Genomic DNA, 14,841 nt, shown 5'->3' with positions numbered 1-14,841 from the left:
GAGGCTTGGGGTAAAAGATGGATTGGAATGTCGGCTTCATCGTAAGAACGGTCTTCGTTGCTCGTGGGCGACTGCTTATTATTATCATGAACACGGGGGACTCGGGCAGGTGTCAATGTTTCTCGGGCCGGATCATGAGTCCGAGTTTAAACGGGGGACGGTGGAGATGGCAACCTCACCACCGCAAATCGGTTGGTCTCCAAGGCCCGTGTAAAGGGGCATACCGGGGCGCCGTCTGTTTGGGAAGATGATGGCGGACTCCGGTTCCCCGTGCAACTCCCGAGGTTTGTCTCGTTGTGCCGTGATACTTTCCCGAGCATCAAAGGCCTTGACATGGTCTGTCTTGGCTAGTTCTCCCAAGGCTTGATCCAGTCAGAAAGATTGGCGGGTTTCCATCGATGTAGCGCGTTGTGCCTCTCAGGTTTGGTAGGTATGATGCCCTGTAAGTGCAAGCGCCAAGCGCTCACCAAGTGCCCCCTCCGATGGAACCTCTGCCGTCCGCCCCGCAAGGGCGCCGGTCAACTCTGATGACGGCTGTCCAATCCGCGAGGATCGGCTCGGGAGTGGGTCCGATCGATGGTCTGAACAGGAAATAGTGAGAGCGAGGTATGGATGGACATGACTAGCGAAGACCGGGGTCGTTTTGACCTTATATCGCCTATGCCCCAGAGATTGTGATGTTTCCTTGGGCGGCCGGTTTTTTGCTCTTTGTCCTTGCTCCCGCTTATGTAAGTATACAGACGACAACGAGGATGGATGATCTGCGACCACTGACCTGGATGATTTTTTTCATCTTCTTCGCTTTATTGTTTGTTTTCCTTCCGGTTGGGAGTAAATATATTCTCGATCTTGAAAAAACGAATAGGGTTGATTTTCTTTTATTCGTCTTGATAAACTCGGAGAATTTTGATACAGCGTTGACCCAACCTGGCCGGTGTTCGCCCACCGGCTTGCGACATTCTGCCTTTTTTTCTTGAAATATGACCCTTGCAGCGGCACGGGAGCTTGGCCGCGCAGAAGTCAAATTGAAACAAACTTGCAGTGCAACAGCGAGGTTGCGGACGCAAATGCCTTTCTTTTGACGAAGATTCTACCGGCGGTTTGCTGTTGTACCTAGGCAGTGGTCTCTTCGCCATAGCTGGGCTGACGGAAAGACCATACATCATAGCAATGTCTGTTTGTGTCGGACAAAACCAGCGTTGAGCTTTGGGTTCTTTACCGCAATAAAGGAAGTAGGGAGCGACCAAGTGGGGCACTCTTTCCTCTGCTCATGCTTTCTACCTACAGGAAAGCTTTCAACCACTCAGGTTGAGGAATTTACCGAGTCGCTGAAGGGATTGATTTTCTCAAAAAAGCCCGAGCCAGATTCATGAGGTCTGCTTAAGGATTCATATTTCATTCAAGGCTTCAGGGGGGGAAATATCAAAATGACTGAGTGAAGGGGGCCTCCCTCGAATCGAGTTGCGATAATATGATCTCTCATCAGAGAAGATCTCTGCTTCCGCGGAGTACTAGATGGGCCTGGAATACATGTAGACTCCTTCCCTCTTGGTAAGCACTGGGCAAGGCGAAGGTGAGACTGAAAGAACAGAAGGGGAAGGATCACTTACCACAGCACACCAGCTACCTGCCGACCTGGCATTCTCATCTGCCTCAGAATTTTCACACAAGCAGTTTTCTTTTGAGATTTCTGAGATCCTAAGTTTGCTGCACTGCACCCGAGTGTTCTTAGACACAACCAACCCAGTCACTCACGCATATCTCATCTTTTTCTACAGACCAGTTCAACATCGGGTTTGTTGCGTGCCATCGTCTTTCAAGTTCCTTTGAATTTGAATTAGTCCCGACTGCCTACTAACCGTGTATCTCACGAGTTCCTAAAGATGCGCTCCTGGGCTCATGTCGCCTACCTGAAGGGCATGAAGCCTAGCCCCCTGAGGCAGGATATCACCATTGAAGCCGAGGAATTCCTTCCCGTCCTTGTCCGCGGAAAGCCTCACCCCTGCTGCATCTCTGGCAGCACTTCATTCTGCTGTCCTCGACCAGGAGAAGCTCACTCGGGAAGGCCAAGGCAGCTTGACGAACTTGGAGCCTAGCTCTAAAATTCAGTCAGCTTGTGCTGCAAACTTGAAGAATCCCTCACCTTGCACTGACAGTGTTGTGGATTTTCCTCCTCTCACTTCGACCAAGACTTCTTCTGGATCCTACAAAAACACCGACATCACTACCGCCAACGAAGATAGCAGAGGCGACGACAGCGAGAACGACGACAGTGAAGACATTAGCAGTGACGATAGCGACAGCGACGACAGCGACAACAGCGAGATGGCTCATAAAAAGAACCCGAAGCGCGCGGCCAAGAAGAAGGTCCAGGCCAAGGCCAGAAAGGCGGCCCGCGAAGCCATCGACACTCCCATCGGCAGCGGCGGCCGCCCCGCGGCGTCCGTCGAACTGTTTGCCGAAAAGAAGAAGTTGACTCGGAAGGAGAAGGTCAAGCTGGACAAGGGCAAGGGCGTCGCCGTTTCTTTCGAGGACTCTGAGTCGGAGGACGAGGACTCTGCTGTGGCTATCGAGGAGGAAGACAACGGAGCCGCTGCTGCTGCCGCCGCCGCCGAGGATGAGAAGGAGGAAGTCGAGAAGGAGGAGGCTCTCGCCAAGGCGGTGCTCGCTGCGCGCGAGAGAGACCGCCGCCGCGAGTGAGTGACCCGACAAAGTGAATACCAGTCGTCTACTGACTTTCGTCTTCGCAGGCTCTTTGGTGCCAAGCACGGATGGGATGTCACCCTTGCCTTCAAGAAGGGTAGTATGAACGCCTTGGCTCACCGCGATATTCTGGTTGCGGACTCGACCTGGTTTGCCGAGCACCTTCCCCCTGCTGACGCGGTAAGGCATGCGCTTGACTTCACAATAACTGCATCCTAATCGTGTTTTTGAATAGAATGGCAAGACGTTCCTGAAGATGGACGAGTACGACGTCAAGCAGGTTGGCCCTATCATCGTCTTTCTCTATAACGGATGTAAGAAAACGCCTGCGAGCTCCATTATGGTGCGGATTTCTGACGATTTCTCCAGTTCTGGTAGGCATGAAGGTCGACCGAGGCCAGAAGAAGTGGGATGCGCGCTTCGTTCTCTTCAACGCCATGAACTACCGCACTTGCGTCAAGCTCGACATCGCCAGCGGCTGCAAGTACTTCCTCGAAAACGTCAAGGAGGCCGTCGAGTACTACGGCCCCCTTCTCTCTGGCCGCTTCTACCACTACCAGTTTACGCAGCCGGGCCTGATGGAGAGCTTCGAGATGCCTATTCGCATGGCGATGATTTGCATCTATGAGGAGAAGAAGGCGAAGCCCGAGGAGATCCGCAAGATGAAGCTCTTGCTCGCGAAGCTGGTCGTGATCGTCTTGCCCTTTTGGCGCCGCCAGCATGCCTTCAAGGACCCGATCACCCGGTTCTGGAGCGACCTCAACTTCCCCTGGCGCGAGGACATGAAGCTTTGGTACTCCCAGGGTCTTCTCGACGAGTATGCCCAAATCTTCGATCGCGACGGCAACTGGCTCGAGGAGGAGGACTTCTACACCGACGTCAATCTGCCCCAGATCCGTCAGCAGCAGCAGCAACAGCAGCTCGGTATTCCTGGTCCCTCGACTGCTGCCCCGTCTTACTACATCGCATCCATCGACGAGATGGCGAAGAAGATGAGAGACGCTCACATCCCGAACTTTTGAAGACCAGGCACGTTTTTAGCCAGTCGCTTCTCAGCCTGGATTTCTTGCTGTTTGCACCTCACTGTCGGTGACGAGCTTCGACATTCGGATACTTCGCACTTACCATCGCTTTCAGCAACCCCTTCCATATGGGTTCTCATTGTGGATATTGGCTTCGACTTTGCAATGGCTGAGAAACTACTGGCTAGAGTTTCTCTACCAGAGGGACTAGTCTGAGCACAGAACTTACGGTGGCTTTCTGACTTGCTTTACCTTGTTTACCTACGACCGGCGGATGCGTACCTGCAGCAGTGCGACGGTTTTGATCCCAGCAATAGGGATGGACGCTCAGATGATGGCAGATACTTGGCCGGCCAGCCTTACGAACATTGTAAATTCTGGTACCGAATGGCTGGCTAAGATCCTTCGAGGTGGTTCGTTGTTTCTTTGTACTAGACGGATGGGCTTGGGTTCCTCAGCTGACCGAGTCGCTTATTGGTCCTTTTGATACCGATACGTGGACATGGACAGATGAGGACTCTTGGGACACTCATCGTCTGTTTTTTGTTTGGTCTTCTTTCACTTTCTGGAACGGAACGAGATACCACTTGGGTTGGAGTTCAGGAATGGTAGATACCCGTGGGTCGACTTGGGAGTTCAGGAGGACGGACAACCACTTGTTTTGTGTAGACATTCGGCCGGGACGGCAACGAAAAGAGATCCGAACATACGCTACTCGCTTTGTCGTGAAAAACTAGCAGCTATCGTGAGCCTCTGTGAACCAGGTCGATGCCGACTTAAGCGGACTGTCGTCCATCTCAAATGCAGGTACATCCCAGTAGCAGAAGCACCAGGAACGACCGTCTTAGGACGTCAGTGGCTGGGCTCGGCGCAGAAACACCCAACGGCTGCTGGGACCTCCCCGCGACAAGCGCTGAAGATGGCGGGGAGGGAGGTTGCCAACGGCGGCGCTAGCGGTTCCGCGTGCCTCGAGCGACAGCGCACGGGTAGCGCACATGCCCACTGGGCCTCGTGTTAGCGGCGGCCCTGCCACCTGATTGCGACCACGCGGGTGGCTGGCCAAGAAACAAGCGTCGGCTGGGTGACATTTGACGCGATACCACTATTGCAGGCATTTTCTTACTTAAGTGTTGCAGACTCGTTCTGAGACGACCCTTTTGGGCCTTTTGGGGAGGTTTGATGCGTTTGGTCGTTGAAACTATTGATACCACTTACCACTTGAAGAAAAGACGACCAATATCTGGCAAGTCTAAGGGCTTTGGTAGCCACTTACACACGATTGCCGAGACTTTACACTGTGTTTCACACACGAAATACAGCCGCAAGACACAGTACGAATCGGCCAGCAATATGTATGAATCGCAGAGGGAACCTCGCCGTCGAGGCCATTCCCTGTTCCCGCCGCGAACCTCAGCACAAAGTCTCAGAAGCCAGTACAGGGGTGTGAACCTGGCCCAGATGATGGAGGACTTTCGGAAGCAAGATGACATCTACATCCCCGTCCCGCCGACGCCACCGCCGCATGCCACCACCCCAGCCCGCCGGCGATCGACCCGATCACTACTTCAGCCCATGGTTCGCTTCGCCTCGCCTACGGACGCCATCACACCGAGACGCCGGCCGAAAACGCCCATGGCAGCACCTATTTCGCGGCAGCAAACACCTGCGTTCCCGTCGGCGGTACCAGAAGAGGAGGAAGAGATGCCTCCGGCCCCGTCCAAGGAGCCATCGCCCATTTCTGTCTACACGGACGCTACGGGAGACGAACACTCCGTCGACCTGGACGGGTTCCCGATGCCGCCAGAGTTCACGGACATGGAGTATCTGACTCCTATCCAGGAGACGGAGGACTGGGTTGATGTGGAGGAGACGACGGGGAAGGTTTACGCCTTTGACCCCGCTCGTCCGTCTGGCGATCACTCAAAAGACGATGACGGGTCTGATTTGGAGACGCCGTTTTCTGACGACTCTACGCTGAGGGGAGAAGAGCCACCGCTGAGCGAGGCATTTTATGTGTACCAGTCAAAGTACACCGGCGAAGGTGTGCTTGGTGGCTTGCACTCTGCGGCTTTGGAGATTGTCCATGATGCGAGGAGGAGGAGGCAGTCTCTGTTCAGATGGCTGTAAGTTCTCAGACAAACATTGTTTCTTCGTCCCTAACAACTGCTAGGCATGTACAACAAGACATAATGAACTTTGATGAATTCACGGTGAGTATTTGCTCAGCAGTATACAGAAGGCCCCGAAGCTGACCATTCCCAGAACGAAATCTCGCGATGCCTCTCGGAAAACGAGCAGAATGACATCCGGAAGCTTCTCTCCAACGTGAGGAAGAACTATTCCAAGACAGTCAGAACCAGCCGGCAAACCACGGTAAAGCACATGGAGCCGAGCTACCTCCAACTGTCTCTACAAAAAGGGGAACATGAGAAAGGGTCGACTCCGGATAAGCGAACGGCAACATGGCTCTGTGTACCCTACTTCTCTCTCGAGGACTACTCTGGAATCCTGGCCACTGGAAACCCAGGGGCTTACCCTCCCCAGACTCTGTTGCAAGCATCGTTCTCTCGAAACTCCCAGAAGCGCGACATGCAACAAGCTACGCGGCAAATTGGGAACGGTGATAAGAGTTCCTGCTTTCACATTCGCCAGCTTTGGTGCATCGTTCTCGACAACTCCCTTCTCATCACTTGCGGTTCGATGTCCGAGGCGGCCCTGCGAGGCGACAGCGTCAGCGTGGTGTCAGAGCCGGCGAAAGACCCTTCTCACAGCGCAGAGTCTGGGCGGATCCTCGTTCAGTACGGGGAATCAGTCTTATGGTCTTTTCCTCTTGAGGAGTGTCAGACGTGGTTTGCGTTCATCGCCCACTTCGCCGACTTCTGGCCCAAGACAGTGCGCTTCCACTTTAACGGCCGTCAGCTGGGCGAAGCACGTTGGTGGAAGGTTTTGCAGTTTGCTAGCATATCACGCAGAAATGTCGTTGTCACGATGGAAATCTGGTCGGTATATCAGCTCCGCAGCTTGCCGGATGTAGCTAACGGGAAACAGTGCGCCACCTCAACTTCCGCCGAGCGGCATCCTCCGACCCATCAGACAATCAGTGAGCAACACTCGGTCTCAGCCCGGTGCCGGCCTTCAGCCGGCTCCCCTTTCACCCGGAAAACGGTTGAGCTATCCGCCGGGACATGGAAAAGAAAACGAGAGGTTTCACATCTTCAGCTGGGCTGACGCTCATATCTCAAGCCCGGTCGAGGGCCCCAACTTTATTGTCCTACAAAAACAGCTTTCCGAAGTAGAGGATTTCTTGACTGCCGAGACAAACGGGCCGGACCGGCGAGCTTACTTGGATTCCGAGGCGTCTGGTCGAGACGAGGTCTACGCCTACCTTGAACAGCAGGGGGCTGCCATCCAGGAGTTAAAGAACAAACCTTGGAAGAAGCAGGATTACGAAGACCGCGTTGACATATTCAACGCTGCCGACACTCTGTTCAGATTTTTCCTGCCTCCACTGTTTGACGGGCCAACAACTGAGCGGTTCTGGGGGGCTGTGATGAACCTCGTCTGGGTGAGTTTCCGTCTAAAGTTTGCCGCAAACTCAAACTGTCGCTAAACTACCTTTAGGTCCCCGTTACCGACTCCGCAGATGGCGAACCTCACCCTCACGGACTCGACAAGAGACGACGCGACGCCGTCTTCGCCAACGCCCCAACGATAAGAAAAGCTTTGCGACAACTCGCCCTCCCTGTCATGGCTTTCAAGAGCATCCTGTCTCACGCTGAACTTACGGACCGCCTGGAGATCGATGTGCCTATTGACCTGATCCGTGCTTGGCTTCATCTGGTCATGGGTCTGATCTACGCCAGTCATGAGACACACATGTGGGAGGACCATCTGGACGTGGCCGACTCTTTGGTGAAGAGCGGCATGAAGCACATCATGGAACGCCTGTCAAATCTTAAGCTCTTGGAACGCTCTTCCGTCCTCCCGCTGGAGGTCGTATCCCTGATCGGATACGGACTCCTCTCCAACACGTCTGAAAAGTATGCTGGAATCAGCGACACATACTCTGAGTATCTCGGAGCTTTGGTAAGTCTAATTTGGGTTGAACACCGCCGTTTCACGTGCTGAAACTTTTTTCTTCGCAGGAGAACGAAATTGCAAACGGGGCGTCAGACATGACTTATCAGCAGCGAATCAACTTTTTGCGTCAGGAAGTCACCGTGATCAACCGCACGATAGCTGCGCAAAACAGCGTTTTCAACTCTATTTTGGCATCTCGGGACGAAGGTTCATCCACAACACCAAAGCACCGCCGTCTGAACGCGGTCCAGTACAGTGAGGCGAACAGACGAGAGGGTGCGTCCTTGCGGAATCACCTGCGCATGGCGAGGAACAGATACGCCGAGGACGGCGAGGCGGACGTTCTGCTGGCATCCATCGCTGAGGTGTCAGACTTTTACAAGCTTCCGTCCACGGATGCTGCTGGCTTCAGGGATCTCCTCGCCGCAGAGTGCACGCAACTGTTGGAGCGTCGGGCAAGAGACTTTGATGAATATGCTGAACAGGCCGATGTCCTGGAGCAGACGGTAAGCCCAACAAACTTGACTTTCAGCATGGGACGACTTTGCTGACGAGTGGCTAGAATCTGAACAACGCAGCGGTGATGAAGGACCGGCAAGAGCAGGCCATCTATGCTTTCACCATTGTCACAATCATATTCCTGCCCCTGAGCGCGGTGTCGAGCATCTTCGGGATGAACACGAGCGACATCCGTGACATGGAGGCCGGTCAGTGGCTCTACTGGGCCTCTGCGATACCAGTCACCATCCTGGTCATCGTGCTTGGTCTGTGGTGGATGGGAGAGCTAGGCCATCTGTTCAACTGGATGGCCAATAAATTTCGCCGCGAGGACAATTTCGTATCCGGGTTCTCTGCACACGCTGGCATCTCAGAGAAGTCAAATCACCATGACGCGATGGAGGCGGGTGAGCTCCCTTCTCCAAAGGCGGCTGTGTATGCTCGACCGCCGTCAGCCAAACAGAACTTCATGAGGCGGACGGTGAAGCTGGTTCGGTCAGATGGTGCGTCACGGCGGCAGCAGCGCGCGAGGATGTCGGCGGCTTGAGGGCCCTAGTCCCACGGTGGGCGACTGCCTTGGATCGATCGTATCAAGGAAGTTCGGGGGCACCCGAGCCCGATAGATCCCAGGGTCAAGGGTCACAATGGATGGATCTAGACTTGATCTGGGAAGGGGAGGAAAAAGAAAGCGGCAATGCAGAGGTTGGGCTGCGAAGAGATGGCCGGATCTCGAATCAGTCAAGCATGCAGCCAGCGACGATCGATAGATGGGATCGTACAGTTCGCGGCCTTGGCATCGAGGACGGCGCCCAACGAGAATGAGGCCCGCTCCTGAGAATCGGGGCCCAAGAGGTCGCGCAGCGACTCGGGGAAGAATTGTTCTCTCTCTTGTCGCCCCGCGGCCCAACGATGTCTGCTGGCCCCGGACCCCAAAGAGATGGCGGCGGCGCGGCGGAGATGGTTGGGACAGACGATGGAGCTGCCAGCGCACCCAATCCAACAAGCTCAGCCCTGCAACCCCACGATCAGGGGTACCCCGAGTTGGCTGCGCAAGTGGACGTCGAAAAGGCGCGGCGCAGAGCAATCGCATCTCGTGGGAAAAGGCGGTGCGCAGCGGGCTAGCTGCGAGCAATCTCGCGCGGCGGCACATCAACAACCTTGATTTCCTCCCATCCCGCGCCGTCGACCATCGGCGGTGACGGGCAGCACGCAGGACGGGACGCAGGACTCGCACACACACATAGCGCAGTGCATCGAGAGAGGACCCGAGGTGCGCGGAGCGAATGAAGACGGTCGAGACCGCCGGGGGATGTCAGCCGGAGAACCCAAAAAAGAGGGAGGTGGCAGCCCGGGCCAAGCACCCCTTCCTCCAGCAGAAGAGCGCACGAGGACCCTCCCGGAATCTTGATTTTGGCGTGACGTGCCCACTGGCGTCATAAGGCCCTAATTGCCCAATCGCGCGCCCCTGTCCCTCACGCGAAGGGAAAGAAGATGGTGGAAGGACGGTCTGGAAGGAGGGAAGGGTCTTGTTCATGTGGGAAGATGGAGGGGGGATGGTCCTGGTTTTTGTTGGACAGGTTTGCGGTTCTGCATGGTACCTCCTAATTATAATTTGCTGGCCAGTGTCATGGTTTGTTCATTGCTTGCTCTCTAGAGATATCCCACGTTGCGCGTGCGAACAGAGTCTTGCAGAAAAGATACCATACTCTAGTACTAAGTATGTTCTGCTCCATCCAAAGCGGCTGTGCTCCATTCGGTCCCCTCTCTCGTGCGTCTCGTCTCGGTCGGGCTTCCCGCTGCTGGGTCCTCGGCGCTGCTGATGCCGCTGCTGCTGAGCCTCCAGAGGGCGGGGGACACGGCCATGGCGATGCACCACTTCCCGTCGTCGTCGTCTTCTCTCCCTCGACACGGCAGCTGCACGTCGACCCAGCCTGGCCTGGGTCTCCCATCCAGACTGGGCTTTCCCTCGGGCTGACACACCATCATCTCCTTGGTGTTTGTGAGCACTGTACTGTACTGCAAACTAGGAAGCGCAAGGTACTTGTACCATCCGGCTATGCGAGGTGGGTGGTGTGGGTGACACCCACCGCCGCCCAACCCAACCAGTGACAGCCGTCAGCGACGGTGACATTTCCCGTCCGGCCTTGCCTGGACAAGTTCGCTTTTCCAAGTCTTTTTTCTGTGTCTTTCCCTGGCAGCAGCTGGCTCTCCTGCGCCCAGCGGTACGTAGTTATATAATGGGATAGCGCATCTCCCGCCCACCATTCATCCCCCCATCTTCTGCCCCCGACCTTATTTAGTGCAGCTCCATCGCCACGCACTCGAAGCCCAGCCTTCCCGCCTCTCTTTTTCTGATTCAGAAGCTGATCTTCACTTCTGTCCCGCCAAAAAAACTCGATCGTCCCTTTTTTACTCCTACACATCATCCCATATCCGGGTGTGTTGCAGCAGAATCCGCCTGCGACCTGCGCCTACCCGCAACCCAAAACGAACCTCGGTCCCCCGTTGTGAAAACCACCCCGTCGGTATCGGGCAACGTCGCACCTTAGTGTAGGCCACATCGGCGCACTCAGACTTCCATCCTCAACAGTCCCCTCTCTGCACAGCCGTTCAAAATGGGTACGTGTAACTCCCGCTTTATCCCTGAAGTCACCTCAGAAGCAAAAAAGCTAACCACCAAAGCAGCATCCTCACGAGAATACTACGAGTACCACCACCACCACCGCCACCACTCCCACCACGGCGCAAAGAAGCGCCTCTACCTCGAACCCCCCACCAACGGCGCCGTCACCGTCCGCACAAAGAAGACAACCTTCATCCCCGCCCGCGAGCCGACCCCGCCCCCGGTCATCGTCAGGCCCTGCACGCCCCCTCCTCCTCCCCCCGTCGTCGAGCCTCTTCCTCCTCCGCCTCCACCCGTCATCGCGCTCCCTCCTCCTCCTCCTCCGCCGCCCCCCATCGTCCTGCCGCCTGAGCCCGCGCCAATCGAGGTCATCGCCGTCGACGTGGAGCCGAGCGTCAAGAGCAGCAAGAGCAGCAAGTCCTCGCGCAGCAGCCGCAGCCGCAGCTGCAGCCACTCGCGCCACGGCAGCCGCGACCGCGAGAGGGACGTCAGGGAGGTCTACGTCGAGCGCGAGAAGCTCGTCCCCGTGCGCGTGCCGTACCCCGTCCCCGTCCCCGTCGAGCCGCGCTACGAGACGTTCAGGTACGTGGAGGGGAGGCGGTACTCGCCGCCGCGCATGCTGCCGCCACCCCCGCCGCCTGAGGAGGAGAGGATGAGAGTTACCATCTCGGACCGCAGAAGGGAGCGGGAGTACATTCACAGGCGATGAAGGAAGACCTGGCACACGTTTGAATGACTTTGTACGAGTCTATTCCGGGATGGGTCTTATTATTTTGGAGATATGATGTTTCATGATTTGTGATTCTATGAGGGTCTGTCTTAGTTGGAGTTGTTGGGATATTTGGTTATGATTTATCTGTTGGATGAGGTATTTTGTATGGACGACAGCGAGCGAAGAACGATATGACGGAAACACATACGATACGATAGATATGTTATGATATCCAAGCACCGGTCTTGTCCTTTCATGTCTCGTTGCACTGCGACTATTGACTCTTGTGAAGCATCGTGGTGTCTCGGCAGACTTCTATAACGTATTCACTATAGTACCATTTGGCACCATTCTTCCTGCTTTCTTTGTCGTAGCAATAACGTTTGCCAACTATCTCTTCAATTGGATAATAAGGACTCTTGACGCTCGTCGCAGGGGCGCGTGCGAGATCTGGCAAGTACCTTACCACCAGCAACCGCATTTGGGAACTAGGGCATGTTTTCTCACAACTCTGGCGATACCGAGCATCATATAGCATATGGCATTATCAGTCCTGCGCTTCGAGGCAAAAGTCTATCCTCCGCGAAGACTTGACACCGTCCTTACCAGCTTTCTTGTCCACTTTCCCCATGTTCGTCGCCCCGCATACCGCGAAACCAACACCTCAAAATAGGACTTGATTTGAGATAAAGGATCAACCGTCTCTGTCGAAGATCAACGACAGGGAAACTGACTAAGTCGCGATGCCATCCCCCTCTCTATTTTAGGCTTTCCATCTTTTTTCTGTGCTTGTTTTAAGGGTCTTTTCTGGGCTTCCTGAGACGGAGAAGCCCCCTGGACACGGTTACATGCCCCCTCCCCCTCCTCACCCCGCCCCGCCTCCTCGGTGACAGACATGACAGCCAGCTCGGCGCGTCTAGACTTCTCGTTCCCTTGCGACGTCGATGAGGCTATCTTTGAAATCTTGGCACGATCGATCTTACCGTGTCGCGTTTCCTCTTGATTGTTTGCTCGAGTTCCCATGTCGTGATCGCGGCCGGGGCAAGCGAGGTGGCTCCCGTTTGTTTTCGTTGCCAAGACGAACTGCCAAAACTGCCAAGCAGGGCCTCGAACGTTTCTGATATCCTTGGATCACTCTCGAGCGCCTCGCCTTGAAGAGAGGTTTCTCGGTGATTCCATCGCGACTTCAGATGGGGGCGCTTTCGAGTCTGAGCACTGGCTCTACAGTTCACCCACAGGACAGATGTACACGAGCGGTCCCACCGTCGTCCCCAACCAACCATCGCCGTCGCCAGAATCCCACTCTTGCGTCTTCCCCCGCCACGATCTCCGCCGCGGTGGGTTCTCGATCGCGTTCTCGGCTCCGCTGTGCATACGATTCGGGCGCTTGGTCTAGGGGTATGATTTTCGCTTCGCAACTTCGCCGGTATCTCCAGGTGATGCGCCTTGTGAAAGGTCCGGGGTTCAATTCCCCGAGTGTCCATTGTTTTGCCTCATGGCGGGCTTCCTTTTTGCCAGAAGACCTAGGAGATATCTCTGAAGCTCTCCTGCGTTGGTCTGGGCGTGGCTGCGACTTCTCAGCGGACCCGAGGTAATCGGTTCATATCTTATCGATGCGAGGCGTTCGAACAAGTGAACGCACCGGCGATTGTGTGCGCCCGATTGGGTTTCTGGAATACTTCGGCAGTCCATAGCAGACGGGAGGGAATCCACAGAAATGGAGGCAGAGCTCAATCTGGACCCGCCGTCGTACATCCGTGGCAGAGTCGGCGCACGCGGACGCCGCCTCGCTCTCAACCCGCAGCGGCGGCTCCGAAGACAAGACGGATGATGGGCCGGGACGCGTGGCCTCCATCACTTGGCCGTGAAGTCACTTGACGCTGGCCGAATCACCCATACGCACGGATTCCGAATGCATGTGGTGAGATTTGCCCAAGACGGCAGCTCGGAGCCGTAGGCCAACATGCTGCAATACTTGAGAGGACTCGTGGTCCAACGAATGCTGCAGACAGCAGCATCGGCGGAATCCCCAAACTCTTGCGACGTCGTCCAACTGCAACAATCTCGGCACTTCGGACCAAGGGCTCACAGGCCGAGTTCTGCCCCAGTTCTCCCGCCCGCCGTCCGTCGGCTCCATCTCGCCTCTTCGGATGGCGTGCCGGCCGTTAACCCAACGTCGCACGGCCTTTCCCGGAACGGCGTCCGGTGCCGACGTGGATGTGGGATACTCGAGCTATGCACTCCGCGATGGGCTGATGAGATTGTTTCTTGAGACGGCGCTGTTTTACTTGCCCATCAGATTGGGCCCGATTGCCTCCTAGATCCGATACGGCCTCATCCAAAAGAAAACCGGGACTCTGTTCAGTCTGCTGAGAGATCAGTAAATGGTTTGGACGAGATGCGTCACCAGGCTTCGCGGCTCGTGGGGCAATCTCAACAGCGAAGTTGATGCAGTCAGAAACGAGTCAGGAATTCCCTCAGGAATTCCCTCAGGAATTCCTTCTTCTGGATAGCTTCGATGCTCGTTTGCTGGGAGCGCCTCGATCATCACCCGAAACCCAGCCGCCTTGGGCGAATCCGCATTGCGAGTATGGGCACGGGACATTCGCCAGAACCAGCGTCCGCCTGGCAACAGCATCTGTGACGTTGACAATCCATGACAGCTTCACAGTCGAGCGAGAACGACGTGCTGGTTCGGGGATGCCTCCCGCCCAACAAGCCCGGCCAATCCATTACACCGGCGGAAGCTGCAAGCCGGAACCAGCAGTCCGTGTGAAAAGACAGACCCGTCATCTCAACTCCGCAACATCGTTCGACAGGATTCCCTGCGTGAGAGCGCTGCTTCCGAAAGTTGGGGGATCGCGCGCATGAACAAGGGCCAACTACCCTTTACGTGAGGGGGAACTCCGTGCTCTTTGTTCCCGCCTATTCTAGTTGAAGCGCGTTGAACGTCAAGCGAGAAATCTGCGACGAGAATGTCCCGAGTGAATTGAGGGCGCGTCTGAAACACGTCCGCGACGCCGGCTGAACTTCAGCCTGAACACCAACGGGCGGTCATGGGAGCGAGTTATTTCGTGTTTCACCGTGGCTTGTGAGAGAGGCCGCCACCTCATTGGACAACAACTAAAAGATCCGAAATTGCCATGCACAGCTGATGGAGAAAAGACAACTTCTGTTGCAAAGCTGGCGAGAGTCCCTCTCCC

The 14,841-nt window shown here is 55.6% G+C and overlaps 3 protein-coding genes across 3 annotated transcripts; all 3 read left to right on the top strand.

Annotated features, from left to right (window-relative positions):
- Positions 1-1,883: 1,883 nt before the first annotated feature.
- On the top strand, positions 1,884-3,725 carry CGCA056_v000419 (uncharacterized protein; the record flags this gene model as incomplete). The annotated part of the gene is made up of 5 exons (XM_037315680.1): positions 1,884-1,982; positions 2,047-2,696; positions 2,751-2,883; positions 2,939-3,017; positions 3,073-3,725. 5 exons carry the CDS (start codon positions 1,884-1,886, stop codon positions 3,723-3,725), a joined length of 1,614 nt encoding a protein of 537 aa, XP_037186222.1.
- Positions 3,726-5,186: 1,461 nt separating this feature from the next.
- CGCA056_v000418 (uncharacterized protein) lies at positions 5,187-8,850 on the top strand (the record flags this gene model as incomplete). Its single annotated transcript, XM_037315679.1, has 7 exons — positions 5,187-5,848; positions 5,896-5,935; positions 5,988-6,724; positions 6,774-7,290; positions 7,347-7,811; positions 7,871-8,311; positions 8,368-8,850. The coding sequence occupies 7 exons, from the start codon at positions 5,187-5,189 to the stop codon at positions 8,848-8,850; spliced, it is 3,345 nt and encodes a 1,114-aa protein (XP_037186221.1).
- A 2,068-nt stretch (positions 8,851-10,918) lies between these two features.
- On the top strand, positions 10,919-11,635 carry CGCA056_v000417 (uncharacterized protein; the record flags this gene model as incomplete). The annotated part of the gene is made up of 1 exon (XM_037315678.1): positions 10,919-11,635. One exon carries the CDS (start codon positions 10,919-10,921, stop codon positions 11,633-11,635), a length of 717 nt encoding a protein of 238 aa, XP_037186215.1.
- Positions 11,636-14,841: the final 3,206 nt, after the last annotated feature.

Source organism: Colletotrichum aenigma (genome assembly GCF_013390185.1).
Source record: "Colletotrichum aenigma strain Cg56 chromosome Unknown KSG_Cg56_contig01, whole genome shotgun sequence".
NCBI lineage: Eukaryota > Fungi > Ascomycota > Sordariomycetes > Glomerellales > Glomerellaceae > Colletotrichum > Colletotrichum aenigma.
This window is presented reverse-complemented; position numbering and strand designations above follow the sequence as displayed.